The 16,965-nt window shown below is 36.3% G+C and overlaps 1 protein-coding gene across 2 annotated transcripts in view; it reads left to right on the forward strand.

The window, feature by feature from the left end:
* Positions 1–16,965, forward strand: part of CNTNAP2 (contactin associated protein 2) — a 1,217,517-nt gene that overhangs the window by 512,063 nt on the left and 688,489 nt on the right. For both annotated transcript variants that reach the window (XM_051768491.1, XM_051768490.1), the window contains one exon: positions 6,532–6,642. In XM_051768491.1, coding sequence (XP_051624451.1) covers positions 6,532–6,642 — 111 coding nt within the window. The remainder of the gene's footprint in view (positions 1–6,531; positions 6,643–16,965) is intronic.

Below are 16,965 nucleotides of genomic sequence, written 5' to 3' on the forward strand. Positions count from 1 at the left end.
ACTGTCTTCCAAGCCAAGAAAAAGACAATAGAATATGCATAAGGCAAAAGGTTGGTTGGTTGAACCACCTCAAGTGTAAAAAGAAGGCTTGTACATTTGGCTAATACTTCCTTGCCAGGTGTATTTCCTTTCCCCATAAGAGAAGAAGGTCTTTGATAAACTTCTCACTGATTCCTTGCTGACATAAGAATCTGGAACATAAGCTATATCCTCCCTGGATTTTTCCAGCCATTGCCCTGAGTGTTGTTTTCATTAGTGGCCCTTCTGGGGACTTAGGAAAGGACATCTCCAGCAGTGTTCCTGTCATTCATGATCTGAAGTTCGGATAGAGGTGTATCCTACTGAGCAACAGGCTTGTGGCACAGGGCCAAGGTTGCATTTCTTGTCATTGAAATTAACCTGTGACAGGCCGTCCTCAATAACACCTGCTTCGAAGTTCGATTTTTAAAGGGGTTTTCATTGACAATGAGCTGCTTTGAGGTATCTCCCACTTTTTGCTTAGCATCATTTTAACAGTTCATTTGAAACACTGTGTGAAATGTTCTAGCAACTTATGCTTATTTATTCCTACTCTTTGGGGGGACACAGTCTTGTGAATTAAACTTGATGGATTCTAGCATTCATTTCGGATTATAAAACCCACCTATGCAATATGAAAAGTAAGGCTGTCTCAGCATACTAAAACACTGTAATTCAAACCAGCCACATTAATATTCCTGTTGGTTGTCATTGGAGATATGCCAATTCCCATATGTATTTATCCACATTCTAGAGTGCCCTTGCAATCTCATGACTGCTTTTCAGAAGTGCTTGGTGGCTTATTCTTTCTCCTCAGCACGCTACAGAGAAATTACATATTCAATTTGAGGAGACAAATGTGTTTAGGATAACTAACATTTAGCACACAGTACAAATTAAACCCAGATGATATGATTGTATCCCTTGCTCCCCAACATTTATATTAGAATTCATATTTAAAACAGGAGTCTTTTGCATTACAAGTAAAGATTAAAATAGCTTTTAACTTTTTTCCCCCATACTTGATAGGCATTCTTGTATAATTAATGAGTTGGATATACTGTTAATAGTTAAGTTTTAGTGGTTTGTATTTTAAATATATTTAAAACATATTTAAATATGTATAGTGTAAAAGAGAAATGGTTAAGACTTTTTGTTAGAAAGCCAGGGCTTTCTATATTTCTTAGCTAAGATATTTTTTCAATGCTACTACAGTTTGACTCATCTGTTTCATATTCTGCTAGCAATTCATTGCGGCTACCTTGGAATCAGAACACAATATTGATATTGCAGTCTTTTGCCCTTTTGACTCTAATTTGATCAACTTTCAAGTTCTTAATTTCTGACATACACATATGGAGCTTTATTTTAGTAAAGTTGTTATTGTTGGCACGTTTACATCTTAGAACCATCCTCACAAAATTATTATCCTAGATTATCATTCCGTATGAAATCTTGACTGAAGATTTTAAAGCAGGTGGGGTGAGTTTGTGGATTTGAGGCTTGGGTTTTTTTAGAGTTATATTGCTCAGTGCATGCTGGACCAAAATGATGTAAAAGCCTTTGTTATTCAAATGCTTACTTAATAAGTCATGATCACTTATATGTGATGAAATCTATCAGTATCCAAGTATTTTTCTTTTTTAGGACCACTGTTGCACAGGTCTCTTTTTACTTTGCTGACAGAATCTTTGCAAGAGCTTCTGAGAGATCCTCTGATGTAGCTTCAAATTATTAATAAAAACCACCTGTGACTATAAATGTATAATGTTTCCATTTCTTAATATTTTTAGATATATAGTTGTTTATGTGCATTCAAACCTACTGCTAGATACAAGTGCAGATTGTCTTTTTCATCTACTCAGACTGCTTTGATAAGAGATGTCAGCAGCTTTACAGGTGACCTGTTTATTGATCAGGATGCTAGGGATTTGAACAGACTTCTGTGCAGTGAAGCATCGAGATTTTTTACTCTACTTTGCCCATCAAAAATCACTGAAGTTGCTGGTATAGTGAGGATTAAGCTTTAACAACCTATGGGGTTAAAAAGAGAGTTTGTGTGTATATGGTCTGCTTTGTGCTACAATCAACATCTGTCCTTTCAAAAATCATGGTCTCTATTCCCCAAATAGTTCATGGACTAACTAAGTGGGAATTAAAGCAATTGCAGGCAAAGTAGGAGACAGCCCGTTTTTAGTTTATCCAGATGGTTAGACTATAAAAATAAGCTATAAATAGATTGTAAAACAGGAAAGGGCACATATCCCTTTCCTGGTTTGGTTGAGTGTGAACACCAGAAATATGAGAGGCTGCACTTGAAAGGACAAGAGATCCATCTCACTTGCTACCTGGTTTCCAACAGCTGGGTACCTGAGAAAACATGTAAGAACAGAGCAAGCCACAGCACTCTTTTGCTTCAATGATCATTAAGTCTTGAGGAGTTAACAGACTGTGGATTGCAGATGTTTTGCGTTTGTATTTAATTACATTAGGTGACCTTCCTTCCATTGATCTAATTACTTGTATCTCAAGGAAACTTGTTTCTGTTGGACATATGTTGTTATTTCCCTCTCAATAGGGAAGTCAGAGTAGCAAATTTTGTCATACCTATGACAAAGCTAGCAGCTTCTTTGATCTAAACATAATAGGGTGGAGGGGAATTGTCTTTTTGCTTCAAAAAGTTAACATTTAAATGGACTTCAGCTGGCGGGGATGTTAATATATCACTGAGAAAAATGGTATAGAGGAGAGTTTATTTCTTTGCTGCTACGATGCTGACAGGAAAGTGTGCTCTGTAATTGATTAACAGGGCACAGTGCATTGACTTATATGGGAAAGCTATTACATCTCAGTAACAGGAAGGTATATATGACTCTGGTTTTAGTAAGTAAAAAATTGGATTCCACAGAAAATAACTAAAACTGCTGAAAGAACCAAAGGTTCCCAAGGATTTTTTTTTTCTCTTAAATCTGTAGCATAACAGTATTTCATGTTCTGAAGGAAGTTTAAAGAGTGCAATATATTTAGTGCAGCTTTTATATAGGGCTAGAAATATTAGCTTATGTAAGCAGTCTTCTAACTTTTGTTCTGTTGCACCTAAAGTCATGAGTTATTAAAGAGATGTAATATCTTTTTTAAGTCTATTCATTTGAAATATAATCCTTCCCTATAATTCTTACACATTTATGGTGGATTTCCTATATTTTTGAAACCTAAATGAGCAGGCAAGATTGGGAGGTTTACTGTTTTTAAAAACTAAGAAAGTGGGGATAGGGTTTGTGGTGGTTTTTTTTGTTTGTTTGGTTGGTTGGTTGGTTTGTTGATTTTTTTTTCAAACCTATTAGTTGATGTCCCAAACAGGCATAGGAAAGGAGTACAGTTCTAAACAGTAGTGAAGGAAAACTATATCAATTATGTTTTGTTTTTTTCTAACTCCCACCCCAATATTGTTGATCCCAACCAAATTAAGAAATCAGACAGTTCAGATTTAATACTGCAAAAGCACATGTACACCATGTTAAATGTATTCACAACTGTCTGCAAAAATTGTGACCACAGTGGCAAATACAGAGTGATACTCCCTGTGGGATTTATATATATATATATAAAAATATATATATTTAATATATAAATATAATTTAATATATAATTTAATTATATATAAATATATATTTATATATAACATATATATTTAATTATATATAAATTACATATAAATATATAATTATATATATATATTTAACTAAGTAAAGCTTCTCTGCTGTATTTTTTCGAATCCAAGAGTATGAGTTAGTGCAAGGTAGGCCATACAGGGGAATGATGATTTAGAAACTAGTACTCTTTCCAAAAATGTTTTTCCATATTTCTTTTACGTGTCTTCAATAGTAACACCAATATAAAAGCTGTCAAATTAAAATTCAGTAGCTACTGGACTCAGTAAAAGATTAGAAGTTCTGATGAGCTTCCACTATTTGAAGAGGTTTCTTTCAACTGTCTTGTTTTTCCTGAGCACATTGCCTAAAATCCGTCTTTATTTTTGTTGCAGATATTGTATGCACATTTTAAAAAACTTTTAAAAAGTTTACTTGTTATGATTTATGATAGCTCTTTTATTTATTTATTTTCTTTTATACTCTTATTTTTATTTTCTTTTATTTTCTAGAATATAGTGAGCAATAGCTTCCCGTTCTGTTAAGTTACAAATTAAATTGCATAAATAGCGTCCAGTTTTTATATCCAAGTCTTTTTAATATTTTTCCATGAAGATGTAGACTTTTCCCCTCACCCCAGTTTGAAGCTATGGGTGGCAGAAAATTGTATAAACCGAACAATTTTGTTTAAAAAAATATACTGAAAAACCCCTAGGAAACTGAACAAAGCTACACGTTCAACCTTAGCTCTCATTACTGATGAGAATATGTTTTTTTCCTTTAAATATCGTGCAATAAAAGCACAGGAAAATGTTACAAAGAGATTTTGTTGGGTATTTTTAAAATCTTCTGATTATATGTTGTTTTGCTTACAAATGTTTCATTCCATTTTTACCTAGACAATAGGACTAGCGATAAATGCCTTTAAGTCTCAAGCTAGGTGGCACTAAGTGACATGACAGCACAAGAAGTTTGCTGTCAGTTTTTAAGCTGAAAACATATTTTTATGAATTATGGAAAATAGACTGCAGATAAAGAAATACTTGAGAAAAACTTTGTCAAATAGTTCTGTATTTCTGTGATTATGATGTCAAGGACAAAAATTGGCAATTAGGGCAATCTGCTGCTCACTTCTATTCTTAAGCTCTAACTTTTTACTACTTTGACTGAAATAACAGCAACCTGGCACCCAGGATCTTAAAACGTAGGCTTTTGCTCCCATATCCCTGCTCCTAGGGAGAGGTGTGTGCAACCCTGGGGTGTTGCTTGAGTGGTGTGATTTGAGGAACACCTGGCTGCAGGATTCTGACCAGACGTGCTGTCTGGCCACAGCCAAAGTAGAGGGAGAAGGGATTTGATCTTTCTGGTTTGTGGTATAAACAACAGTGTTTGAAACCATTTATCTAACCTTGTCAAACTTCCTTCATTAAATAGTGTGGTAGTGAACTTAAAAGTCTCTGGAATTGTCCTTTAATTCGATGCAGAGTAGATGCCCTTTACTCATGCTTGTGCTTGTATAAATTCTACTTTTCCCCTTAACATTTTTTACTTCAGAGGTTTGTAAAAGAAACTTATTTATTTTGTTAAATGTCAAAGTACTGACTCCTGAATTAATGTTCTTCTGCATTTATGGTCTTCAGTTTCTGTTGCTGCTAAAGTAATTTTATTTTTTATTACATGAGACTGCACGTTTTAAGTGAATGTCATTGTAAATTACTTGATTAACTCACATCCCTTTTTTCCTCATAAAGTTCTTCTTTAGAAGGTATGATTATTTTGACCTTCACATGATCCAGTCCAGCCAAATCACCGGTTTGTTATTGTTCCAAAACTGTGTGTTGTGGCTGATCACTAAATATGCTCCTTATGTGTATTTAGACCTGTGATGGTCTAGACCACCTAACACTTTCTAGATACATAAATTGAGGGTGTTTCCACTTGCAGTAGAGCTTGTGCTGCAATGTATGTGTTTAAAAAGATTAGTCAAGCTTACTGGTGTAGGCTAGGGCTTTTTTAGTTGTACCTGTAAAGTAAATGAGTAATTTAAGCTACATATTTCTCCCATCTGTTGAAATGCCTTACAAAAACTAGAACAAAGGATAGTACATTAACTATTTGAAAAATCCAAACCCATATCTCTACATTCTAATTTATATCATACAACAACAGGAGATTTTTTTTAAAACATTTTTCTTCATTAGAAAACCAAAGACTGATTTTGGTTTTTTACATCTTACATGCTAATACCAAGTTAATCTTCTTTATAACTGAGTAAAATGGAAGCAAAATGTTCAAATGCATTATAGAGATTAGTTAGTATAGTTTTTTTCCGTGAATCTGTTGTATGTGATAATTCATAGGGATTCATTAGTGTCCCCTAATTTATTTATTTATTTTTTAAATTTCAATTTTTCAGCACTTCTATTATATAAATGAAAATTTGTATCTTATCTACTTCTTACAAAGCTTTCATGATAATTCTTTTCTTTAACACTAGATTATGTCACCAAAAACATTCCAGGTATATCAGGGCAGGTTTTTTTTGTGGTTCAGCTGTTACATCCCTAAGGAGAGTGGTGGCCCATGGTTAGGCTTTACCATTATCTAATTTTGTCCTTTGTTGAAGTCCTTTTTTTTTTTCCTCATGTCAAGTTGTGGGTATGATTTCTTGTGGGTTTTGAGGTGGGTTTTTGTTTGGTTTGTTGGTTGCAGAGCTGGGATGTAGCTAAATGCATTCCACATGCCACACGTGAAAAATAACAAGGTTGTGTTACCACCCAAAAAAATAAATAAAGAGCACATTGTGACTTAATATGTATGAATAATTAAGAGCATAAAGTGAATATGTTTTCTTGTGTTTCAGAAAAGTGCGATGAACCTCTGGTCTCAGCATTACCCCATTCCTCCTTCAGCAGTTCATCATCTATGACAAGCAGCTATGTGCCGGGTTATGCCAAGTTAAACAAGAGAGGAGGTAAGGGACTCTCTCAACATAATGTTCAGATATTTCAAAAAATGATGAATGATATTTTTAATACCAAAATGCTTTTTATGTGGAATACTACTGCTTACTTTTGTTTTAACAGTTTTAGCTGTCTCACAGGCTGTGAACAGAATGAATTTCTGTTTTGTTGTATGGGACAGTAATTGCATTCCATTACACTGCAGGGAGAAGTACACTACTTCCCAGCCTCCCCTCAGTACCTGGGAAGATCATGGAACAGATCCTCCTAGAAGCCGTGCTAAGGCACATGGAGGACAGGGAGGTGGTTTGGGACAACCAGCACAGCTTCACCAAGGGCAAATCCTCCCTTACCAACCTAATGGCCTTCTATGATGGAGTGACTACACCAGTGGAAAAGGGAAGGGTTATAGGTGTCATTTATTTAGACTTCTGTAAAGCCTTTTACATGGTCCCCCACCACATCATTTTCTCTCAATAAGAAAGATATATATTTGATAGGTGGACTATTCAGTTGATAAAGAATTGGCTTGATGATCACATCCAGAGAGCAGTGGTCAACAGTTTGATGTCTGGATGGCAGATCAGTGACAAGTGGTGTCCCACAGGTGTCTACATTGGGATCAGTACTGTTTCATATTTCCATCAATGACATAGACAGTGGGATTAAGTGCACCCTCAGCAAATTTCCTGACAACATCAACCTGAGTGGTGTGGTTGTGGATGTGACAACATCAACCTGAGTAATGTACCTGAGGGAAGGGATGCCATTCAGAGGGACCTGGACAGGTTCAAGAAATGAGTGCGTGTGAACTTTATGAGGTTCAACAAAGCCACGTGCAAGGTGCTGCACCTGGATCAGTGCAAAACCTGGTATCAATACAGGTGGGGGGATGAAAGGGTTGAGAGCAGCCTTGGAGAGAAGGACTTTGAGTTTACTGGTGGATGAAATATTGGATATGGGCTGACAACGTGTGCTTTCAACCCAGAATGCCAGTGTATCTTGGACTGCATCAAAAGAAACATGGCCAGCAGATCAAGGGAGGTGATTCTACCTCCCTTCTCCACTCTTGTGAGAAACCACCTAGATTTCTGTGTCCAGCTTTGGAATCCTCAGTTCAGGAAAGATATGTACCTGTGAGACCTTTCAAGGTTCTTTTCCTTAATATCATTATTCTATGATTCTCTGTCAATGATAACTTTGGATCTGCTGCAAGTTAATGGGGTGAGGGGAGCTGCACAATTATGGGGGTCAAGCTGTAAACATGGTAAACCCTGGTGCAGGTGGTGTCACGGCCACTGAGGCACCATCCCCTGTCCACAAGTAGGGTTAGTAGTGGTGGTACCACAAGGCAGGTTCTGCCAGTTGTCTCAAGATTATCACACACAAATGGATAAGCTGGGTCTGATGTCAAACCAGGAAGCAAAATCTGTAAGTGGGGAAGAACATGAGATGGGTCCGGGTGTGGATATTCCTATGATGTGGCCCAGGCTCACAGGCAAGGTTAGTGGGTTCTCTACTGGGATGGGCAATTATGGCCTGTTGGTACTCTCAGGGTCCTGACATCGATCTTGGTTTATTGGTTCACAGCTTCTCTGTATATTTGTGGTTTACATGTGTAGAATTCCTGTTCTTTGATCTCTTTATCATTGTCTTTTTTTTTTCTCTCTAAAATTAGTGTTAGCCAAGTCCCAAAGCTACTTTCTTTTCATGAGCAGTAATTGACCTAGTGAGGTGCTTATAGACCTGCTTCCTCTGGTGCCACCCTGTGTTTGTACTTTCAATACCTCTGCTATCACCCTATCATTGTAGTCTTCTGCACTACATTTTTATTCTACAGTAATAGTTCATTCTCTGCAGAATAGCTACTTTAGGTACAGACATATATAAAAATTGTTATAACAATAGTCACTAGCCCATGCAATCACACAGCCTAAGTTAAAAGTAAAATAGACTAGACTGTGTTACCTGGCTGTTAGAGCATTGTTACTGTAACTAAGCAAGCTAAGCAGAAGCCAAAGACTAACTTAGAGAAAATATGACTGACAAGCTCTAGTCCTGCAGCCTTGCAGATCTGATTCAAAGCCTATTGCCTGATGGGAGCAGTGGCAGTTTCTTTGGTTTTAGGCCTGGAGACTAGTAGATAACATGATTTGTTGCTCCTGAATGAGAATAGATGCTGCTTTATGCTGGTTACAGGCTTTTACTACAGCGTTCCCTGTATTTTGTTCCATGCTTGTTGTAGTATGTCTGAACATGTGTTTTGATAGGCTGTTGGGTCCCTTAATTTCTGTGTTCAACTGTTCATTGTCCAGATAAAAGAAGTTAGGGGGCGCTTCAATTCTAAAACACTGTTCATCATTTGGGTTGAATTCTGTTGTATGACCATAGTTATGTTCTTTTCTGTTCTAATCCCTGTCCTAAAATAATAAAAGTTATTAAAATCACTTTAATAAAATACAGTTTCGTGTCAGCTTGGTGGGGAGGATCTTCACTTTGCTTTTAGATTAGTATTTCTTGTTTTAATTTACTAGACTACTTATTCTAATCTAAGTGAAAAGCAAATCAGACATTTGGAATTTAATTATTCCCTTTAATTATGTTTAACCTCCCCTTTCTTACCCTAATAATCACTATAGTGCAGTTTCTTTTAATGATGTTTCTTTAGCAATATGGATCAGTGCCATCATTAATCAAACATTTGCTTAATTTTCTCTATCAAAAGGTCACTTGAAATTTACTTGCATCTCTTTGTCAAATAGTAGTTGCATCTCTGTTTAAATAGCAACTTCTGTACATTGTTGTCCATCTCTTAATACCTATGATCCTAGCATACATACTTTTCAAAACTGAAACTTCTTTATGTACATTAACAAATATTGTTTTCCTAGTTCTAGTGCCAGTAAAAGTATTGCAGGAGGGTGTTTAACACAGAAACTTGGCCATCTCTGTGTTTATGCTTCTGCTTCTAGAAGTGATGGAAAATAGCTCCGTTTTAATAGTGAGCTGTTTTATAACTTCATGGAATTACAGATATTGCTAATCAAACCAGTAATAAGGGAATCAATTTTTTTTCTCTCTCCAAGGAGTCATTATCAGCTAATAGATTCCCAAATCAAATATGCTATTTAAATCACACTGTGCTCAAGTCATTAAATGGAAAAAACTCCCCCTCCTCTAGCCCCAGACCCTTTAAATTAAAGAAATGTGCACTTGAAAATTCTAGTCTCAAACCCAATTATTTTTGTCATTTTCATGGCACTTCACTCTAGACTGGTAAAACAGTTTATCAGAATGGATAGTATATTTTATTCCATTGATTAAGACACTGATTTACTGCACAACCACATCATGTTATTAAGAAGGGTGGAGATGTAACTCTAGTTCTGGTTCAGTTTCCTGCTATAAATGTTACAATTGGAAGGATGCACATCAAAGAGTTTAGTATTTTCGCAGTTTTTAGGAGGCTTCAAAAGTAGGAACATTCATGAATTTATTTCTAATGTTTGATATCACGTTATTTACAAATTCTATAACTAGTGATCTAAGCAAACAGAATTAAATCCACATGGAATGGCATTGATCCAGAAGCCTCCAAGTTGTATATGTAGGGTGGGTTTTGTCAGTTTGTGAGAATATTTTACATTTTCCACATCTGTCTACTCAGACTCTCATAAGCCTTAAATGACTTATGGTAGTTAGTATTCTTCTGTGTTGTCCCTTGTTCCTATAAGGAGAAGTATCCTGATCTTTTTTTTTTTTTTTTTTTTTTTTTTTGTGAGGGTAGAGGTTATTTTTCATTATAGGAAAAATTGCTGATTGTAGAAACAAATATTCAGTGGTTACCTGCAGGTCTTTAGTCTCTTGTAAATTCATGCCAATACATATTAAAATGTGAAGGCACAGTTTCTATGTCAGTGAGTAAGAGTCTTTGATTTATATAGTAGTTGCAACTATGAATCTGTGTTTCCATAATTACAGAGAACCAAAGGCCTGGGGGTACAATGCAGGTTCTGCATTTTACACTGCTCTCTCATTCATGGATCCCCAAAGCCTGGGTTGCTTTCCTTCTTCTGCTTTCCTGGGCACTTTCAATTATAGCAGCTGTGAAAAGGAAACAAAATGCTTTCATTTTATAATCAGGGAAAGAAGTAGGAAACAGGGAGACCCCAGAAACTGTAGACTGTTTTGTTGTTTCTCTTTGTGAGACAAGGAAGGTGGTTCCTTTCCTGTTCTAGTACTCATCAACAGGTTTAACTAGAGTTAGTGTTGGGCGAAGCAATTGCTGCTATTCCAATCAGACCTGCAAAGAAAGGGGGGTGAAGATCCTTTGAAGCTTCCTGTGTGGCAAAACTTCTGTGGAGACTGGAATGATGCAATGAATTTCATAGTAAAAGTAGGTTTGGGGAAGGTAGAGTGTGGTGACTCCTGAATTCTGTTAAAGGTTTGTAGGCAAAGGCTTGGACTTAAAAAGCTAAAGAGTGCTGAATTAGCAACTGTTCAGACAAAGCTGGTTGCAGCCAGTTTTTATCAAACTATCCTTTTGGTAGTGAGATAATATTTCAGTTTAAACAACTAAGTCTTAGTGCTATACTATACTATAGTATTTATCATATTTTTATTTTAATTTAAAAAAATAATTTGTGTGTTGTTCGGTGCCAGTATAAGAAAGGTACAGATTATTTTTAAATGTCTGTAACTTATATTAGAAAACAAAGGACCACAGAAGAGGAGAAACATATATTTCTCTTTTTTGCTCCTGTCACTGTCACTTTTACCTATATATATGCAAACATTATAAAATTGTTGAGTCCTGTAAAATCCTAAAAGTTTTTATTTTCAACGGACTTCTAAAAAAAAATTTTTGAATTTTTTGTCAATTATCAACTTACATTCTTCATCTATGTAAGCCAAACATTTCTAAGGGTGTTAAATGATCCAGTGTAATATTTGGAGAATTTGGGGATGGATTTTCCTTGAAAAAAAAAATTACTTTTCAAAATGTCGGACACAGGAGTCATCCACATTGGCATATATTATATATGCCATTAAGTCATTGACACTATAGATTTTAACTGAAATCTAGTTAGTAGACTAGCTAAAAATATTTTAGTTCCTTCCATTTTCATCATACATAATCTGCAAAAGTAGTCCATATTGCTGCCACCTTACTAAAGAAATTGGCATCAGAGAAAAGGAGAGTTTTGAATTAGTTCATTCTACAGCTTTTTAAAATCCATCCTTAGTAGCTTTTTCATATGTGATGTCAAGGTTATAAGGTCTGCCATTACATCTTATGACCTGCCATCAATTGAATCAGTGGACTGCATCACATCATGAGAAGGATTCTTAGCACACATTTGATATAGTGCATTATCAATCTTCCTTTTAATGGTTCCCAAGGTATTGAACCTTACACTTCTCACTAGTACAAGAATTAATGCCGCCCATCATCCACCTCATACTATTTTAATTTAGGGAAGAAATTCTACATTATTTCAACATAATGTAATGTTATATAATATAATTGGAAGCTGCTTGAAACTGAGCAGAGTCTCAGAACTTTAGAAATAATCCCAGCAGACAGTGAAAGTATGAAGGTCATAATGAGTTTTCGGATATATGGAAATTATCTTTGCACAGTGGAATAAAAAAGAGGAAATTTGGTACCCAGGGGTTCTGTTTCAAGTCCAGTATTAGTGGAGAATCTGATGCTGCCAACAAAATTGATAATGCAATATAAAAGTTTCTGTAGGGCAGTTGATGTTCAAAAAACACTCCTTTTAGCACCGCTGTGTAACTCCTATTTAGGCTTTCATGTTACCTTTTAATCAGCGTACTGACCTTGGCCTGTTATCAGAATTATTAATGTGACTATAAAACAAGCATCAGAAATTTTAAGTGTAGGCATAGGTGTAATTGAGACAGGGTTGGTGGTTTTTTTTTTTCCCCTCAGTGGAGTTTTAAATTCTGCCTCCTGTGTGGAAGATGCAACAACTTATCTATAATGGGATATGATTCTTTTATTCCCCAAATTATTCCCAGTAAGTCAATCAGATCTGTTCTGCAATGACTCTACCAATACAAAAAAACATGTTGCCTTTGAACAATTCTAGGGACACCTAGCCTAGGCTTTTTTAGCATTGCTCTTAAAAACTCCAATACCATCACTAATATCACTACTTCTCCAATTATTTATTACTGTTCAATAGTGGAGTATGAGAAGGATTTTATGTAGTTTTCATTTTGAGAAAGTGAATGTGAATGGGATGGTTAGAATCAGCCTGGGTTGTCTGAGCTGTCTGGGTTTGTCCCTTTACAGGACTTACCAGGAATTTAGTTTGGGTATGAATCTCAAAGAAGGAGATGCTACCTCTGAACTAACACCGTCCAAATAGGGGCAGTATGGAGCTATCATGCAGTAGTTAGCACACTATCTATAGATCATCACCTCAAATACTTGTGTTGACAAGAGATGCCTCTGAGAAAACTAATACCCACAAACAACATAACCCATTGATTTTAATAAACCCATTTGATTAAAATCCTCTCAGAAAAAAGTTATTATGGAGCTGTCAGTGGTTTGTAAATTCACTGCCCAGCTTACCGTATGTTGTCTTTTCTAAGTGGGAAAGCACATGGAAGTAATGGATAGAGTAGAACAGTACCAACCACAAGAAAGAGTAGTATCATCCACTTAACTTCTGAATGTCTATAAGAGAGCTCTTGCTGAGTAAAAATTTAGAAATCCTTAAAATATGGTTGCCTTTAATAAGTAAATAAAAATCAGTTCTCTATCTGTAAATATGTGCTTTGGATAAACACACATTCTACAGTCCAATACAGTATATTTTTTAAAACCTTCTCATGAACACTATAGATCAAATTCAGTTTCTAGATCAATATATAGGGCAGTAGGAAAAAAAATTTGTTGCAAGAAGATAGTGAATTTTGTGCAGGGGTAGGAAAAAGAAACATCAAAAAGAGGATAGAAAAGTGCCAGTGTACATCCAGGACAGACAGATACATTGAAAAAATAACTTTAAAAAAGAAGAACATCACCCTTTTTCATCACCCAAACACAGTCTAAGAAACAAAGTCAGTACAAAGTGGAACTCAAGTAATCGCATTGAAAAAAAAGTATTATTAGCTTATGTTAATTTACCATAGCCCAACAGATACAGAAAGCATGTTTTTTCCAGTTCATAACTAATTTGTTAATCAAAGTGTTCAGAATACCTAATTGGATTATTCAATACATATGTAGATGGAGAGGGAGGAAAGAAAAAATAATACTGAGCTCTAAAACTTTGTGATTTTTTTTCCCTACAGCAATTGTTTTCAGAGGCAGCAGTTTCAAGTCCAACCGGGGAGAAAAGGCAAATGGGCAACAGAGAAACAGGCTCTGCTGAGCCGCTAGCTTTTCTCAGACAAAACTCAGTTCAGTTCATTAATTGGTTCTGATGCTAATGAATGGCCATTTTTGGCAGAAAAGTGTCTGGGCTGATGGCAGAGAGGAGGCAGCCTCACAGACAGACAGATAGGATCCATATATCACAGATATACTTTTCCCATATCCTTAGGTACCAGTGCAGCTCTGACTGTTTATCCCCAGAGTAGCCAAATTCTGCACTTTCAACTACCTTGAGAGACCAGAGTTTAATCTGACAGTTTCTCAAGCAGCATTGGGATGTTAATCTGTAAATAGTTAAGAAATCTCTTTTGGTGTTCTTACTGGCTTCATCTTGAAAATGCAGACCGGATTAACTGTCCAACTCTGCTTAGAATACTTATTTTTTTATCTGCATTGGAGCAGGAGCTAATGGTCTCAAACATGGGTGGTATAATAGTGGTATAATGGTATAATGGGGTGGCTGACTTGTTTATATTTTGTGGGTGGTATAATACATCTAGTCCTTCTCTTCATTACTGTTTGTCATCAGCTGCTTCGAACCTGTGCCATACCTGTAAGATATGTAAAAAGTTCTGACACCATTTCTAAATGTCACTAAACTTGTATTGTTTTTATTTAGTACGTGTCAGAAGCATTCATCGAGTTTACATTCACAGAAGTATTACCTGTACAGGGAGAGGTTAGTGTTAGTATTAGATGATGTATACGTGTGAGTGCAAGAATAGTATTGCCAGTGGCAGGTTCTTGCCTGCATAAAGACAATTTTTCACAGAAGGACATCTGTCTTTGTAAATTAGGCACTAAGTTATATAATCAGGCAATGCAAAGATTTCAGACTTTGCCTCTGCTGTCTGATTTCAATTCTTAGAACAGACAGTGGAGGTTCATGTGCTGCATCAAAAGAACTGTGGCCAGCAGATCAAGGAAGGTGATTCTGCCCCTTTACTCCATTTTTGTGAGACTCCACCTGGAGTACTGCATCCAGCTCTAGGGTCTCAAGCACAGGACAGACCAACTTGTAAGTAGCCCTCCTCTGGACTCGCTCCAAGATGATTAGGGGGATGGAGCAGCTGTCCTGTGAGGAAAGGCTAAGAGAACTGGGATTGTTTAGCCTGGAAAAGAAGAGGTTTTGGGAAAACCTAATTGCAGCCTTCCAGTACCTGAAGAGAGCCTACCAGAAAGTTGGAGAGGGACTTTTTACAAGGACTTGAAGTGACAGAACAAGGTGGGATGGCTTTAAACTGAAAGAGAGTAGGTTTAGATTAGAGATTAGGAAAAAATCCTTTTCTATGAGGTTGGTGAGGTGCTGGAATAGGTTACGCAGAGAAGTTGTGAATGCCCCATCTCTTGAAGTGTGTAAGGCCAGGTTGGATGGAACTCTGAGCAATAAAAGGTGTCCTTGCCCATGATGGAGGGGTTGGAAACTATATGACCTTAAAGGTCCCTTCCAACCTAAACTATTCTATGATTCTGTTTAAAAAGCTGGCACCCCATAATTAAATTTTAGACTTAATATAAATTGTGAGACTTGTCTGAAAAATGCACAGTAATTACATGTTAGAGTTCAGCTAGATGCCTCTTTAAACCAATGCCTCATGAGGAACATGTTTACACTAGAGATGGCACACTGAACAAGCAAACTGGAAGACTTCATCTTCCTCAGACACTGGAGCTACTTCATTTGCACAGATCAGTGGAAACATGTGAGATCAAAAAAACGAAAACCTTGATATAGGAAAACTGTCCAACTTCTTTTGACAGGTCCAGTATATTTAGGAACAGCAGAGGCTGATAATTTAGATATCGGTTTGGTTTTATCTACAGATACTCCAGATATAGAGCTTTGTGAGTCTCATCTGGAATTAAGGTTAAGATGTAGTGAGTTTACAGAAAATGCACTGTCAGCTTTTCCCAAGGTCAGTGCCTCTTGCCAAATGCTATGAGTGTTTCATCCTCTCCTGCACACGAAACACAGGTTTTCCTTACAGAGATAGGTGTAGTGCAACTGATAGATTGCAGCTTTGAGCACAGCCAGAGCATTGCCTTTCCCAAATAAGTCATAAACAAGTATAAATGCTGGTAGAAATGGGAACTATTTGGCTACCATTATAACCTCCTAGTACAGTTATATGCTGAAAGAGAGAAAAGAAATAATGTGATAAAATGAGGGTATTTGTTGCAGGATGGGAGAGTGCAGCTATTATTCATGTTTTAGCTTTCACAGTTAGTTTATTCACAAGAAAATCTGAGCTACACGCTAAGAGACAGATTATTAATACTTGTTTTTCCTGTATGTGAGTTACTACATAAGTCAAAAAAAATATATCTCTGAATCTGGAAGAGTCTGACTTAGCATTCCAGTCTCACGTCATAGATTTGCTGTTGGTTTCTCTTTGTTTTGTCTCACTCATTTAGACAAAATTATTTTTTAACTCTTCTTGTGTGTAAGACTCATTTGAACATTGATAAAAATTACAGGTATTTGAAGGAAAAAAGGTATGTCAACTTTTAGTGAGCGAGTTCATTTACTTTAGAAAGCTTCAGCTTTACACAAGCCTTGTACAGTGAAGTAAAGGTGGAAAGGGAAGGGGTAAATGAAGTAATGTTGTATAGATCTTAGAGCTTTTTGAGTGAGAGAAAATATTTGCCTTGAGTGAGAGACAATAATTATTTTTGGGAGCTTATCACTGTAGTTGAGATTTGAGTCAGCTTCATGCAGAATGGCAGGTGACTATAACACTGCAGGGTGAGAAACTCTAGGTGTAATTAAGAAGCAACAGTTTAGTTATGCTGACACAGATACCTACACATAAATAAAATAAAGACGTTATACTTTTTGTGTTCTTCTCTGCATGGAAATTTAGTGTGTTTAGCTAAGGACCAAGCAATCCTCAGAAGAAATGTTAACAGTAGTTTCACC

Source organism: Manacus candei, unplaced genomic scaffold (assembly GCF_025592945.1).
Source record: "Manacus candei isolate 608988 ecotype Guabito, Panama unplaced genomic scaffold, ASM2559294v1 h1tg000095l, whole genome shotgun sequence".
Lineage (NCBI taxonomy): Eukaryota > Metazoa > Chordata > Aves > Passeriformes > Pipridae > Manacus > Manacus candei.